The sequence below is a fragment of the Sprattus sprattus genome (genome assembly GCF_963457725.1).
Source record: "Sprattus sprattus genome assembly, chromosome: 1".
Classification (NCBI taxonomy): Eukaryota; Metazoa; Chordata; class Actinopteri; order Clupeiformes; family Clupeidae; genus Sprattus; species Sprattus sprattus.
Window position 1 is genome coordinate 36,673,356 of NC_137920.1, and position 15,413 is coordinate 36,688,768.

A 15,413-nucleotide genomic window follows, 5' to 3' on the forward strand; every position below is an offset into this window, starting at 1 on the left:
AAAGCCTTTAAATTGTATATGAAAGTATTGACATTCAAACCATGATTGCACCATGACCCATCATCCCAAATCAGGCAAACGTGTTAAGGATAACGATCAGCTAAAATAACCTTTTCCTTCATGAGTAAACAAGCATCCGAGCAGCAATAGTTGTGACCCCTTAAGTGAGCAGAATAATATTCCCCACTTTTCCTGAGATATTTATAGACATTATTTTATTTTTATATTAACATATTAATTTGTAACATTTACAACTGAGCGACCACAGGGGTGCCCTCCAATCTGACTGTAAACACATCTCAGGTACGTGTAGAGGACCGATGGGTGTAGTAGGAGGGGAACGAGGAAGTAGGGGAGGAATTTTTAGAGCAGGCCGGTAACATCAGGAGACCTGATGCTGGGTCTATCTTGCTGCGTTTCATGGCCTGCTTATAGTTAAGCTTCTCCTTTGTGATGGGGTCTATCAGCTCTTTAGCGTAGTTGGCTTCTTCCTGAAGCTCCCTCAGCATGGTGCTATCGATCATTCTAGCCGTTGTGGCCTCTCCGACGTCGATGCGTCCCGTTCGATTGGGGTTCACTAGTCCCCCCGTCAGGAACTGTGCCTCCATGTATCGCATGGCAGTGTCTTTGGGCATCCACCCCTTCTGGACAGCCTCCCCAAGAGAGAGACGTTCCCTGGTGATGGGGTCCTCAACTCCCGTGTAGGCTTTCTGAGCATTGAGCAACCGCTGCAGCTGGCTTGCTTCTATGAGGCCCAACTCTGCTGCCTTGTGCACGGAGTACCTTTCTCTGTTAGTGATGTCCACAATTCCCCCCGTTGCAGCCTGTGCCTCCAGCAGCTTCTGAGCCGTGTTGGTGTCGATCATCTTATACTTCATGGCGTTGCGTATTGAGAGACATGATTCAGTGTGGGTGTCGTAAATGCCACTGATTGGGAAGTCTCCTTCAATGATGGAGTCAGTCAGCATGGATAAGGAGTGCCTGCTTGCGGTTGATTTGATGGGCTGAGGTTTTTCGGTTTCTCCTGCAACAAGAAGAGCAAACTCTGGGATGGGCATTTTCCCATCGTTGTATTGGTCCAGCTGTTCTTGGGTAACTCTCCCATCTTTTAAAGCATCTTTGATGGGGTACTGTTTGCCACTCTTGCGGTCCTGCAGCATAGACGTTTTGCCATCTGGCCCCGCGGTGGTGACCTGCTCCCAGTCACATTCCAACTCCTGCAGCTTCAGGTACTGTTTACGATCAATCACACCTCTTAGGTAAGCGTCATATGGCGACATGTCCTTCCCTGTGTCAGGGTCCAGGATGGTAATTTTGGTGGAGAGGTTGGTCTCTTTGGTTCTTGACTCTGCGTGATCTTCTTTCTTCACACTGTTCTGAAGTTCCCTGACTGTGTTTTCACGCTTGTGAATCTTGTCTTTTTCATCCAAGATGTCCCTTTCCAGATGTTGAATGTCTGTCTCCATCCTGATGCTTTTTTGCCTGGTCGTTTGGTTTCTCTCACTCATCAGTCGAGACTGCTGCTGGAATGAGACGCCGATGTCTTGTTTCTCTGATTCCAGGTTTTTCAGCTCCTTCTGGAGTCTCTCCTTCTCTTTCTGTAGAGTATCCTGGTTGCGGATCAGATTTGTCTCTTCCTGAGAAGTGCTAGTGCTTCGATTTCGTAGGCGATCTAACTTATCAGTCAGCTTCCTAATCTCATCCTCCAAGTCTCGTCGGGCATTAGTCTCCTTCATCACCTGCTCCCTCAGATGGGACCTCTGAGCCTCTACCGCTTGGTCTTTCTCTACACGGATCACCTCTTTGTAGACCGTCTTCTCACCAGACTTCTCCCGCTTCAGGACATCAAGCTTCGCATTGAGGTGTCTTGTTTCTCTTTGAAGGCGTATGATCTCATTGTTCTCCCGCTCCATGTCTGTGCGGAGTCCGTTGGACATTTTCTCCAACTTTGGATCCCTCTCCACCTTAAGAACTTCCTCCATCACAATGCTCTCCTCAACAGGCGGAGGGGCACTCTCCAGGTCATGAATGCGTGTCTTGATTTCTCTGAGCTCTGCATCTGCTTGGATTTTCTTCTTATGTTCATCACTCTGCTGAATGTTCCTCTCCTTCTCCTCCACTCTTGCTCTGAGCTGCTGTACCTCTTGGTCCAGCTGCCTGCGAGACTTGACTTCATCATCCAAGTTCTTGCCAAATCTCTCGTGGTCCAGCATCTGCCTTGGATCCTTCTGGAGGCGCACCACCTCCTGAATCACTACCTTCTCCTCAGGCTTCTGTCTTTCCAGCTGAATGTACTTGTTCTGGAGGTCGAAGACCATTTCTTCAGTGGTGCGACGCTTCTGCTGCTCCTCCCGATAGTCCCTCCGCAGCCGATCTGCTTCTTTCTCCAAGAGAGGGTCATCAACGTAGTTGATCACTTCTTTATTCACAAGTTTCATCTCCACCTTTGACTTCTCTGCTTTGATGTCATCTCTCTCTTTAGTTAGACGCTTCAGCTGGTCTTGAGCACCATCATATGTGTTTCGCTGAAGGGATAGCTGTTCCGTGAGCCTTTGAATCTGCTTGACATCCTCTGGGGTCCGTTCCTCTTTCACAACTTCTTGGGTAACCTCTTTCCACTCAACCTGAGGAGGCTGTGCTCTCAGATCTTCCAGGTCTGACTTCACTCGTCTAATGTCATACTCAAGATCCGAGTTTCGTTTCACAGCCTCCTGCCGCTCCTTCTTCAGACGTGTCATTTCCTCCTCAGTTTGTGGTGAGACCCTATAAATCTCATTAATGATCTCTTTGACCTCCACTTTTGGTTTTAATTCTTTCACCTGGCTCATGTGTGTTTGTAGCTCAGAGAGTTCATTTTGGAGACTACTGCATTCTTTTTTCTCCTCATCCAAAAGTAGTTTGAGCTTCTCAGACTCTTTCAAGGCCTCAGGATCCTGTTCGACTGTCTTCACCTCTTTGATAACGATCTTAGGCTCTAAGGTTGGAATCAGTCTTTCCAGTGTAGTGATCTGACTTCTTGCTTGAAGGATCTCATTGTTGATGGATCTGCTCCTTTCACCTTCATCGGCTATCTCAGTCTCAAATGTCCGGACAGCCTTTAGCATCTCTGGATCCTTCTCCACTCTCACTACTTCCCTCTGCACCACCTTCTGTTTGATGTTTGGCTTCTTCTGCTCCAAAATAGTAACCTCTGTTTGAAGCTGAGCTGCCTCTTTATCATGTATACCGATTTGTTCCTTCAGCTTTTTTATCTCATCGTTTACTTTGGCTGCTTCGACATCAAGTTGGGGATCTCTCTCAAATTTTGTTACTTCTTTGACAACCAACTTGGGCTCGACATTCTTAATTTCCTTCTCCAATTTTGAGATTTTTGTGCCGGCGACCTCAATCTCACTCTGGATGCCTGTGCGCTTGAGGGCTTCCTCATGAGCTTTGTTCTGTAGGTCTTCCAGGTCGGCCTCCATTTTAGGGTCACGGTAGTACTGCAGCACCTCCTTCTCCTCAATACGCTGAACGCCTCTGCGGCTCTTCAAGGACAACAGCCTGTCCTTATAGGTCTTAAGGTCTGTCTCAGCATGGCTGCGTCTGGACACCTCCCCGTCCAGCTCTTTCTGCAGACTGTCCGTCTCGTCTAGAGATCTCTGTTGGCTCTGCAGCTGTGCCTGCTGCTGTGCCACCATGGTTACCTTCTCTTCATTCTGATCAAATAAGAACAACAATATTATGTATATTTATTAATATATATTATAATATAATATTAACACTCAAATGTCTTGTTTGTTAATATGACTATGACGTTATTTACAAAGTGAATCCTAAAATGTAAACATGAAAGTCTGTCAAATGTGTGTGATAGTAAACAGCACTTGAATCAGTGCTTATAATCGCACCTGTGCCATGATGGTCTTGGCCAAACCAAGCTTGTTCAGCAGTTGGTCATTCTCTGCAGCAGTTACAGCATACTGGTTAACCAAAGCTTTTTCCTATTAGAGAACAGGATAGCATCAACAATCACATAAACAGCACGGTTTAAACATCTTCATCACAGAGAAAACTATATCAAATGTAATAAATTAAAATAAAGGTGAAATTGGGACGTAATGAAGCAAACAAAAGAAGGCTTTTCTATTAGGCTTAAATCATAACCAGCATTCATTCACCAAATAATGACATGTTGCTGGTTAGCACTTCTGCCATCTTTTCAATACGCTGAGGTCTGTTATTTGCACCACTCAAAGGTATGTATAATGTGGTTTCCATTCTATAATTATTTCAGCAATAATAAGCTTTTAACCAATTCACTGAAGTTCTGTGTACCTGTTTCTGCACGGTGTCCACAAGGGATGATGTGTTTGGCCTTTTGGCATCAGTGGGTCCAGCATCCTCCAGTGTTCCATTGTACGTGTCACAGTTCGTCTCATAGTCCTACAGGGGAGGAGTGGGGTGTGAGTGAGTGTGCTTGCATTGGCTTAAGTGCTCCATCAATTCTTTTCAGTCAATGACTCCACCATGGTACTGGGCAAATTTGCCAGGTTCTTCAAAATAACACATAAAAGTAGACACAAAGTGAAGGATTGCCACCTAAATAGAGTCTTACATTGAGGAGATCCTGCAACTCTGAGGACAGGTCCATAACTCTGTCAATGTCGTCCCCTTTACGCTTGATGTCCTCCACCACCCTCTGAAGAAAACAGTAGAGTTACGGTTGGTACATTATGACATTTTCTTCTTATTGCTGCTTATTCAAGAAATGAAAGAGAAAATAATTAATAATAACACTAACCTCCTGAGAAATCTGCTTTGCGTTGACTTCTGCCAGGTCATCGCTTGGGCTGACATTGTTACTGGGCAGGTTGTTCAGGAAGGAGTCGAGTGATTGACTCACGTTGTTGAAGTCTTGATTTTTGATGGCGGCACTTTGCAAAAGTTTCTCTCTAAACAGACCATAGTAACCCATAAATGTAATTTATAAGAGAAAAGAAAAGAGTATACGAGGAATAAGCGTGTAGCAGTGGCGTTTCTCTAACCTTTCTTCAAGCTGGTTGGCCAGACGAGCGTTGCGGCTTTGGAGGCCGCTCACCTCTGATCTCTGCCGCCCGATATCTGGGCAGTACTCCTGGTAGCCCTGCTGGAGAGAACTGCACAGCTTCTCCGTGGCCTCCAGGTCCTCACTCAGCTTCTGAGTCTCAGGCTGGGCCTGGGTCGCCTCTTTCCTCAGGCTCTATAGGTACACACAGTGTTGGAGGGAGCCAATTACATTATCTTTTTGGAATGATGCTGTACACGGCGCTACAAATTTTATGGAAACAGTTCTGCAGGTTCTCTCAGAAGCAAATACAAGATGAATCCAAACAAATTACAGAGAGCACAGAGAGAAAGGTATGGGTATCAGTGCTGTCACGGTATACAGAGAGCACAGAGAGAAAGGTATGGGTATCAGTGCTGTCACGGTATACAGAGAGCACAGAGAGAAAGGCATGGGTATCAGTGCTGTCACGGTATACAGAGAGCACAGAGAGAAAGGTATGGGTATCAGTGCTGTCACGGTATACAGAGAGCACAGAGAGAAAGGTATGGGTATATAAGAGTTGTCACGGTATACTGTTCTCTGATGGAGCATGCACAGATTGTTACCTGGACCTCCTGCAACTGTGTCTGAATGGCATTGGGTGCGTCTGGAATGGGTCCATCCTCACTCAGCTTCTTCTCTAGCCCAGACACTACGCCATCCACCTTCTTGATCTGGTTTTCCAACTTCAGAGAGGCATTAGCCCTGATATAGACATAAACCCAGACATTATTGTACAGTTTAAAAAAATACATTATTGTACAGTTTGAGAATGCCCAGCTCAGTCCCTTTGTTATTTTGGTTAATGTGGAGGACATAAAGGGGGTCAAAAAGCATATTTCTCAGGAAAATGTCTCACTTTTTTGTGTACAAGTCAGCGAGGGCTGCAAGACTGTCTTGTCTGTTTTTGGCCAAGCTCAGTTTCTCTGGCAGCGAAGACAAAGTTGGCCCATTGGCTTTTTGCTCCAGGAGGGGCTCTATCTCGTTCTGAGCAGCCGCCTTCTGTTGCTCCAAAGCCTTCAATGCTTCAGCAGCTTTCTGTAAGGGAAACGTAGGCGTATATTGAGTGTTCATCTGCTCATAGCTCTGAGCCCAGGATCTGGTGCCATGGTGGTCCATCGGTGCCAGAGCTCATGGTTAAGTAATGCTTTGATTTTTTGTATCTATCTGAGACTAACATGCCATGATTCAAAGTTTTTTTTTTTTTTTTTATAATTTCCCACATAAGGAGTCCTTGGAGTGCTACTTTTACATTTGCAGAGAGAAGTCTTAGCTAACTTTCCATGAACTGGAGGAGAAGGCTCGATCTCACCATTACAAGATAATGCCTCATTGTTACATAGAAAGACATTGTTTCAGGGATTGGAAGTAAATTATGAAATTAGGATGCTTGATGCACGGGGGGTCCATCTCACCTCCTGTTCCTTCATCCTGCTGGCGAGGTCCTTAGCAGGGTCAGCACGATCCAGCGGGGCTCTGAGACGGCTCAGGATGCCCTGCTCCGTTTGGGCCAAGTCTTTCTCCAGGTTGCCGAGACGGCCGGCCAGCTCTAGGGCTTTGGGGTTCTCTGGGGCTGCTGCCACAGGCGCTGAGGAGAAAAGAGGTATATGGATTACGGCACCATGATTGAGAACTAGTAGAACAAGAGATGTATGCGGATTACGGTTTAATAATTGAGAACTACTAAAAACAGATGCGTTTGCAATGGGGGCTAGCAAGGTTATTTCACTTTTGTAATTGTTTCATTAAGGAACATTTAAGTGTGTCAAAGCAAGTGTTGAAGACTTGTCTTGTGGAAGTTAAGGTCTTACCAGCTTGCTGAGACTTTGATGCCTCGGTGGCATGATTCTTCAGGGAGGCCTGCAGTGCTGCTCTCTTCTTTTTCAGATCTGTGAGCTCGGCCCCAAGCCTGCAAGGACAGAAAATGATTTGACATTCAAAATATACATTGACATTCAAACTTGTCCTCATGTCTCATAAACTTGTTGATTTGTGGGCCAAAGAAGACAGTCAAGTGGCATTTAAACTATCTGTAAGTGAATTTCATATTAACTGAGTTTAATTTAATATGAACTTCAATTCCTTACAAATCAACTTTGTCAATGGCATCAGGGTCTGGTGGGGGGACCAGGAAGCAGACTCCTGGGAAGGATTTGGTGTCACCATCGCCGGACAGCACCTCCCAGTTCTCATTGTCAGAGTTGGCCTTCAGAGTGAAGATTTCCCCACGGTTCAGCGAGGCCTAACATTTTGAACGAGAACAAAAATAATTTGAATGAGAATTTCCTTGAGAATCAGAGACAGTCCAAAGATGATGGTCTGCTGTGTATACCCTGTGATTACTTTCCATGCTAGAGTCTAAAAATCTGAGAAGCTTATAAATCCCAAATAAATTAATTTTAATATTAACATTATGTCTCATGGTAGTAACATCATGGTAGTACTTTCTTTTCTTTTTTCAACAGTATGTTTAAAGTTTTATCCCACAATAATGCAAGACACATCTTGAACTACAAGAAATACATCCCATTTGTACAAAAATCAATAACCATCAGATACATAGACACATTTTAAATCCAAAGACCCTCCCACCCACCCACTCCATTGCCTACACAGGACCACAGGACAACAAAAGACACCAAGCAAGACTAGATAACATCATACTTCTAAGTGAAAACATTTATAATTTCTCAGCTAAACTGAGACTGTTAGCCAGGCCACGGCCAGCGGTTACCTTGGGTGTGCTCCAGTCACACAGTGCCTCTACGGCCTTGGATCGGCTGGGAGTGGCGCGGCGGAGTTTGAGGGGGGCGATGGTCGTGCTCCTCTTCCTGAGGTCGGCCAGCCGCTGTTCGCTCCTCTGCAGTGTCCCTTCCTCTGCCTAAGAGGGGAGGTGAACATCCTCAGTCTGTCATCCATAGATTATACTTTTGTGTAAGTCTAAACTACATCAGCTATCTAGTTGTATATCCCTGTGGCCTAATAAGAACAGAAGAAGGGGTGAGATGTGTGCCTTTATCACATAGTTGGTTCCCTTTGTATTTAAGCATTTGCTGAGCAAATAGATTGAGGAAATGGAAAGAGACTGAGGGTTCAAATTACTTTCTGCATATACTAACCTGAAGTTGGAGAAGGATTTCAGGGTTGGTCTTGTCACTGAGGACTTTGGGGTCCAGAGTAGAGCGAAGTTTGGTAAGAGATTCTGACAAGATATCTGCATCAAGTTGGTACTAAAGAGGAGAGATCACCAAACAAGGTCATACAAATACAACAAATGTAATGTACATACAAATGTAATGATATTATACGCAACTACATTGAAAAAATATTTTCTTTTTATCATTATATCTTGCATTTCACACATGAAATAAAAAAAAAACACTGGTTTATTTCATGGATCGTTAGGTTTCCATTTCATTTGTTTGCATTTTAGACTTTAGGTTTATGTGGAGTACTGTATGTGAAGATATTCTGGTTGTTTCAATTCACCTTTTTGTGTTCCTCCACATTCTCCAGATGCACCTCTTGACAGATGCACAGGTTGAGGAATTTTTGCCAGGTGTTGCGCAGTTCATCTCTCTGGGCCTAAGGCACACATGCGGAAAAACACTCAGTTAGATCGTGTCTCTCTGGTTTTCAAAATGGAGGAGAGCACTATCGGCTCAGAAAGTTCTCCTTCATCAGTTTGGGAGACACAGCTCAGCATGGATCTAGTTCCCTACATGTCAGCTTTTTCTCACAGAGTAGCTGAATAAGCACTAAGGTTCTATGTGAGACCAGAAGATTGTCACCTCCACTACGGCACCGGCCGGGTGCTTCAGCTCGACGAGCCGGTCCCCGTCGTCCTGCAGGCGGTTCACCTCAGCCTCGTGAGAGAGCAGGCTGTTGTTCTTGAAGTTCTAATGGAAACAGACAAAATGGGGCCTTCTTGTCAATAGGTTTCTATTTTGCATTATGATCAAATAACAAATGTGTTCTTTTATCTTTATAGTTTTGTGTATCCAAATTTAGAATTCTGTGTGTGATATAATAGACAGATAGCTCCAGCCTGTTCTATGGAACCATCCCACCACGATAACAAGATGAGTTGATTGTGGATATTGATATATTACAAACAACTACAATATTAAACCACTTTACACCTCATCAATGGCACTATTTACCCCATTTAGACATAACGAACAATGCCACCAAGTGGTAAAACATTTATAAATACCTTAGTATTACACATTATGGTATGATATATTATAGTAGCACATATTTGCTTACAACTTGATTTAACCTATTATGGATTTAACTGAAGAAAAGAATGGTTAGAGTCCCCGTGTTGCTCTTCCCTTACCTCATACTCCCTGCGGACATCAGGTGGGTTCACCATGTGGTCACTCCAGTCCTGCTTGAGAATCTTATCCTCCTGGTCGCCCAGGTACTTCAGCTCCTTCTTGCAGCCGTGCATGTAGTCGTACAGACTGCTGAGGTAATGCCGCCGCCATTTTGAGTTGTCCTGTGGAAAGACACAAGCACATTGTAAAACACTCTTATTCCTAAACATACTAATAATAATTGTAATTGTCAGATTTTAATGGCACAAGCGACACACTGCAACACACACGTAGATATATGGAGGCGACACAGGACACACACACACACACGCTACTACTCTGCTCCACCAGATGGAGACCTAGAAGTTATTCACAAGATCGACATATTTTTACGCAGCTCATGGTAAGATCAATCAGTAACAGCAGGGAACTCAAATTTCAAATGATTAAATAGTAGTGAATCAAAACTCACTAAAACTTTGGTGTACTGCTTCTTGATATCAGCGTACTCCTCCTGAAAGACAGCAGAAAAATATCAGTGGTCCAGTAACCTCAATGTGGGATCAGGTTGAGGATTTATATTTCTGATGTACAGTAACTGTGTATAGGTTAATGTTTTCCACAAAGTAGTGATTCAACAAACAAACATAATGGCAAGGTAGCTGTTTATCCATAAGCATCCTTTTACCTTGGAGCTGGTGGTTCCTGGACTCATCTGAGCATTGTAGGCCTCGATCTCTTTATGTAGGATGTTATGGGCGGCAATCTGCTTCTCCAGATCAGCCAAAGTGGGTCCATACTCCTCTGTGTTTACCTGCCTCTGTCAGAAACAACACACAAATGATCGTCACCTTATATATTTTTCAGCTTCGGTTTGGTCTGGAATGAGGTGGGTAGGATTTCTACTTTATAACCCGACCCAGCATGGGCTCATGTGACTAATGTAGCTCACACAATGAACGGCTCTTTGATGTACTCTACTGTAGTCTCACTATGTGTGTCAGTGAGGGGGTGTGTGTGTGTGGGGTGTGTGTGTGTGTGTGTGGGTCTGGGTGAGGGTGTGGGTGTGGATGTGGGTGAGGGTGAGGGTGTGTGTGTGTGTGTGTGTGTGTGTGTGTGTGTGTGTGTGTGTGTGTGTGTGTGTGTGTGTGTGTGTGTGTGTGTGTGTGTGTGTGTGTGTGTGTCTGAATGAGGGTGAGGGTGAGGGTGAGGGAGAGGGTGTGCTTACCTGTTTCTCATTTAGCACTTGAGCCCAGTGAATTCTGGGGACTAGTTCCACATCATCTACGGGGTCGTACACGTCCCGATGGATGGCACAGTCCTTCAGCCAGCGCTCATGCAGGTGGCTGACACTGAGGAAGAAAAAACAACATTAGTTTTGTCAAAAGGCCAGATATGTAAAGCATTAGTTCGCAGTATTTAAAAAAATATTTGTGGAATGACTATTTATGGGAAGTTATTCATTATTCATAAATATTATTAAGATTTATTTATAAATATCACTACTGAGTAAGAAGAACAAATATTTGCAGACATTGTCTAAATGCTTGTTTGTCCGGCAATGTTTAAATATATTTCTGGAATCACCATAAAATTATTTATTTTTACAAGAAACATAATCCACTCACTCATTCTCGATTTCGCCTGCCTGTGGGTGACCCATCTTCTTGGATCTGTCCACATCCAGGAAGAGGTCCTTCAGGAGACCCTCAGCCTGACCCAAACAGTCCGCCACCACGTTCTGATGCTGGAACTCCAGCTCTTTGTTTTTATTTTCATTATCCTGAGAGAGAGAGAGAGAGAGAGAGAGAGAGAGAGAGAGAGAGAGAGAGAGATTTGTTGATCTACATGTCGGTCGAATGTTCGTGTTTTTTTTGTGCAAAATATAAGATCTTTGGCCAGTACAAAGGATAAATATATGTATGTGTGTTAATGATGACTCTGTCAGTGGATATCTGTGTGTGTGTGTGTGTGTGTGTGTGTGTGTGTGTGTGTGTGTGTGTGTGTGTGTGTGTGTGTGTGTGAGTAAACAGCAGGCAAGCACAGCCTCATCCCTCACCAGGACCATGAGCTCCTCGGCCCGCAGCACGTCTTTCTCCACCTGGTCAGCATTCTTCTGCATGCGCGCTATCACCAAGGCCAAGTTGCTGAACTGCTGTCTGTGGGGGCAGAAGAAGACCCAGGGGTCAATGCTAACACTCCAGGGGTCAATGCTAACACTCCAAAGACCCAGGGGTCAATGCTAACACTCCAGGGGTCAATGCAAACACTCCAAGGGAGCCGCCTGCTCAGGGGTCAACGACAAGTAAACAGGAACCATTGAAGCACAGTTTGTTTAAAGTTCCTCTGATCCTCACACATTGAGTAAAACACAAGAACAACACTGACTTCAACGTGTCAGCTGGCTTTATAGGTTTTGTATAGTATAGGTTTTAAAGATGGGAATGATCTTAAGCAACAAAGATATAATGTTCTGCATTTTTCAAAGTCATCATTTTGTTATCAAATGGTACAGACCTGTGATGTCCTAGAATAGACTCTAGATCACTCCATTTTCAGTGAGGCTAAATCGTGTTTATTTACCAATCTGGAATACTATAGTTCACATGCCGTCACATGTTTTTTTGTCAAACACCAAGGGAACTTTAGTTTAAAGATTTAAAGGATTACATTTCGACTATGGAGGTGCTAGATGGAGTTTATCAGGTATCAGGGAGGTGGGATCAAAATGAGATAAGATTTACACTGTCACTCTCCTTCTACAACATTCCCCACATGCTTTCTGTTCCACAAGCCACATGCCTGCCATACCACATCCTCACACTAGTTATTGTTCTCTCTTTCTCTCTCTCTCCCTCTCTCTCTCTCTTTCTGTTTCTCTCTCTCACAAACACTCACACAAACACACTTCTCCATTTTTGTGAGTCTGTGTTTGTACATCTTTAAACCTTCGAGCACATTTCAAAACCATGTATTTGGCTCCCCTCCTTGCTTCAACAAAGACAAATGGAATTTGTGCTGGCATTATAATCAAATCTCTCTCTCTCTCTCTCACATGCACACCCACCCACCCACACATACACAGACACACACACAAACACACACACACACACACACACACACACACACACACACACACACACACACACACACACACACACACACACACACACACACACACACACACACACACACACACACACATACACACACAAACACATAGTGCTTGCACACAAAGATGTTGTATCAAGTCATACAATCACAGGGCATCCATTATCAGAAGCTCTCTGGCACTACAGATGTGATGCTCATTCTCTGGTATTACGACCCTTACTTAGAACCTGACTTTGACAAGCTGTCCATTTTCTTCAGCTTATTATTTTTTAATTATAATTATACTCTTACTCTTTTAATGTTTTATAGATTTGAGTAATTGAACATAATTATAACTGCATACCATTTCAAATAATGTGTATATTTTTAATAATGTAATGTCATTTGTTTGTATTTATAATTGTATTATTAGAAAAGGAATGACAATATGGAACAGAGCTGCTTTCCCTCTGGTCAAAGACTGCATTCTGTTACTCCAGAAAGTTATTTTCATTTCATTTGAATCTGTTGAAAGTGCTCATACCAAGGTCTCTTCCTAGAGCTCTGAGAAATACCATTTAATGTCAGGTCAATACATGAAAACTGTATGACGTGGGTGAAATAATGTTATTGACAACAATTATAATTTGTTTTGATACTTAGACTATGGCTCATAGAACAGGTACCTGATTCATTGTATTAACTGTTGTGCTGTCACAACTCAGACCTTACACAACTCAGACTTTACAGAAAAATGCTTTATCGCCAATAGCTACTAGTATGTGTAACCTAGTGTAGACACCAGACTTCACTCACAGAAACACAACAGCAATGAGTTATGTTAGACAAGCACATATGAAGGACGAGGACATGTCCAGGGTAATGCCATGAATCAAAAGAAGCCCTCAGAATATCAAGAATGACCTTTTACTCGTATCACATGGATCTTAAATGATTCTCCTGAAGAATTCCAGTTATGCATCCAGCTCAGAAGGGCGCCTCAGCGGAACACTCTACGATCTGAAGGAAGATAAACACTAGGGTCACACCTTGGTGACAGGGCCCTAACACCGGAAGCGACAGGCCGCTAGGGCCCGCAACAGGAGCGGGGTAGAGATGCAGAGGATAAGGGGTCGAATTGGCCTCTCCCGTCTGGGCTGAGCTGACGGGAGGGGATCATCCTCTGGAAGTGCCAAATCATTTGATTTCAATTCAAGTTTGACTAGTGTGTGTGTTTATATATAGAAATACCCAGGACCCAGGACCCAGTGGCATAGTGTTTGCGTACATTCTTGATTTTTTTGTGTGATGTTGAGATGAAGCACGAGGTCCACACCCACACTATGATGGCATGATAAGATGCCCACCCTTCATGGTTCCCTCTGTGCCCTCAATGGCATTCCTACTCTTCTTTCGCATATGAATCATTCCTCCACCTCCACCTTCTCCTGTATTTCTGGCTTCAACTGAAGGATCACACCCTGAATAAAGGCGTCCATAACACAAGGTCTGACTGAGGCTTAAACCAGCTGTCACCTCAGTCAAACAGCTCTGATGGTTAGACGCCATCATAGGCGATGTCACCAATACAAATGGTGACCCTGTGGTTTTTCTTGACCTCTTACATTTTCAAAAATTCAGAGAAAGCTGATTTTTCTCTTTTTTTTGTCTTAAGAGTGCTCCCAGACAAGGAGAAAGTAAGGAGCTTTGCACCACATCACTTACAAAAAGGAGTTCCAATAAAGAAGAACATGACCTAAATTGTAGAACTTATACAAGATGCTATTGTATCAGAGGAGCAACACACCCTTTTGTAAAATCATAGATGCGGCCTGAAACTTAAACATCTTGGTGTGTTTGAGGTCAAGCTATTGTATCGTGTTCTCACACACGGACATGATGTTTGTCATGGCATGTGCTTACACAGTTCATCATAGGCTCACGTTCATGAAGCTAATCACGAGAGTACATATTTGGACAACACCATTTGTGTACTCTCCTTTGAAGGACTTGCGAAGCCTCTCATTGCACAGCTCGTTGTTTACACATCCCCCTAAGCTCCAAACAAACGTTCAGGATTAGAAGTCACTCACAAATATGCTGAGCCTTTGGACTTTCCCTATATCTACAAGCCGAAGGCAGCTCTTGCCCAAACCTCAATTATCTTAAGCCAGGGTGAACAATGACATAATACTTTCAGACACTGTTACCACACAGATGCTACAACTTTTTGAAAATAACCAGCCACACACTGACTAGAAATGCAGCCTCTTGAAAGTAAGTCATTTGACACCAATTTTGTCCCAGATATGACAGAATTCTACCCAACCTCTAGCCTCTGTTTTGCCCCCTTCCTCAGATATTTCATAGTCGGTCCTCAGCAAAACTAAAAGATTTGGCCTCAGGTCAGCCATTGAGGCCAATGGAAAGCCAACGCAACTTACTTGGACTTGCTGGACCCTTTGAGCGATCCATCGCCCTTGCCAGGGCTTTTGGCAGTATCCTTCTTCTTAAACATCCTGAACGCCTGCTTGAGTCAAGATCCCTCTGCTTTGTGTTGGGCTGTTTGTGTTGGGAATAAGAGTGCTCAGCTGTCTCCTTCACCCTCCTGTGGCCTTGTGGGCACTCTCTCGTCCTACTGCCTCTGTCTCTCACACACACACACACACCCTACCTTCTCTCTCTGCCCCCCCCCCCCCCCCTCCCTCTTGTGAACGTCAGAGCAGTCCTAAAAACATGGAACTGGTTTGTCACAAGACTCCGCCCTGGGTGGCAGGTGTGGGTCCAACACCCAGACTCTTCTATCTAGTTTCTCAGAACAGGCCAGACCAGTTCCCAGGGTTCTCATTCTTCTCTGTGTCTTCACAAACCTACACACCCCTCGCCAGACATACAGTTCCTCCCTTCCCTGTCACCTCACCTGTTTCTGT

General features: G+C 44.1%; 1 protein-coding gene across 1 annotated transcript; it reads right to left on the minus strand.

Moving 5' to 3' along the window:
- Nucleotides 1–299: 299 nt before the first annotated feature.
- evpla (envoplakin a) lies at nucleotides 300–15,001 on the minus strand (the record flags this gene model as incomplete). Its single annotated transcript, XM_080843938.1, has 22 exons — nucleotides 300–3,698; nucleotides 3,891–3,983; nucleotides 4,318–4,425; nucleotides 4,598–4,681; nucleotides 4,784–4,934; nucleotides 5,028–5,221; nucleotides 5,635–5,773; nucleotides 5,928–6,106; nucleotides 6,484–6,656; nucleotides 6,880–6,977; nucleotides 7,156–7,310; nucleotides 7,803–7,949; nucleotides 8,188–8,298; nucleotides 8,558–8,653; nucleotides 8,860–8,967; nucleotides 9,411–9,572; nucleotides 9,863–9,904; nucleotides 10,079–10,210; nucleotides 10,619–10,742; nucleotides 11,019–11,173; nucleotides 11,450–11,549; nucleotides 14,928–15,001. The coding sequence occupies 22 exons, from the start codon at nucleotides 14,999–15,001 to the stop codon at nucleotides 300–302; spliced, it is 6,024 nt and encodes a 2,007-aa protein (XP_080700064.1).
- Nucleotides 15,002–15,413: the final 412 nt, after the last annotated feature.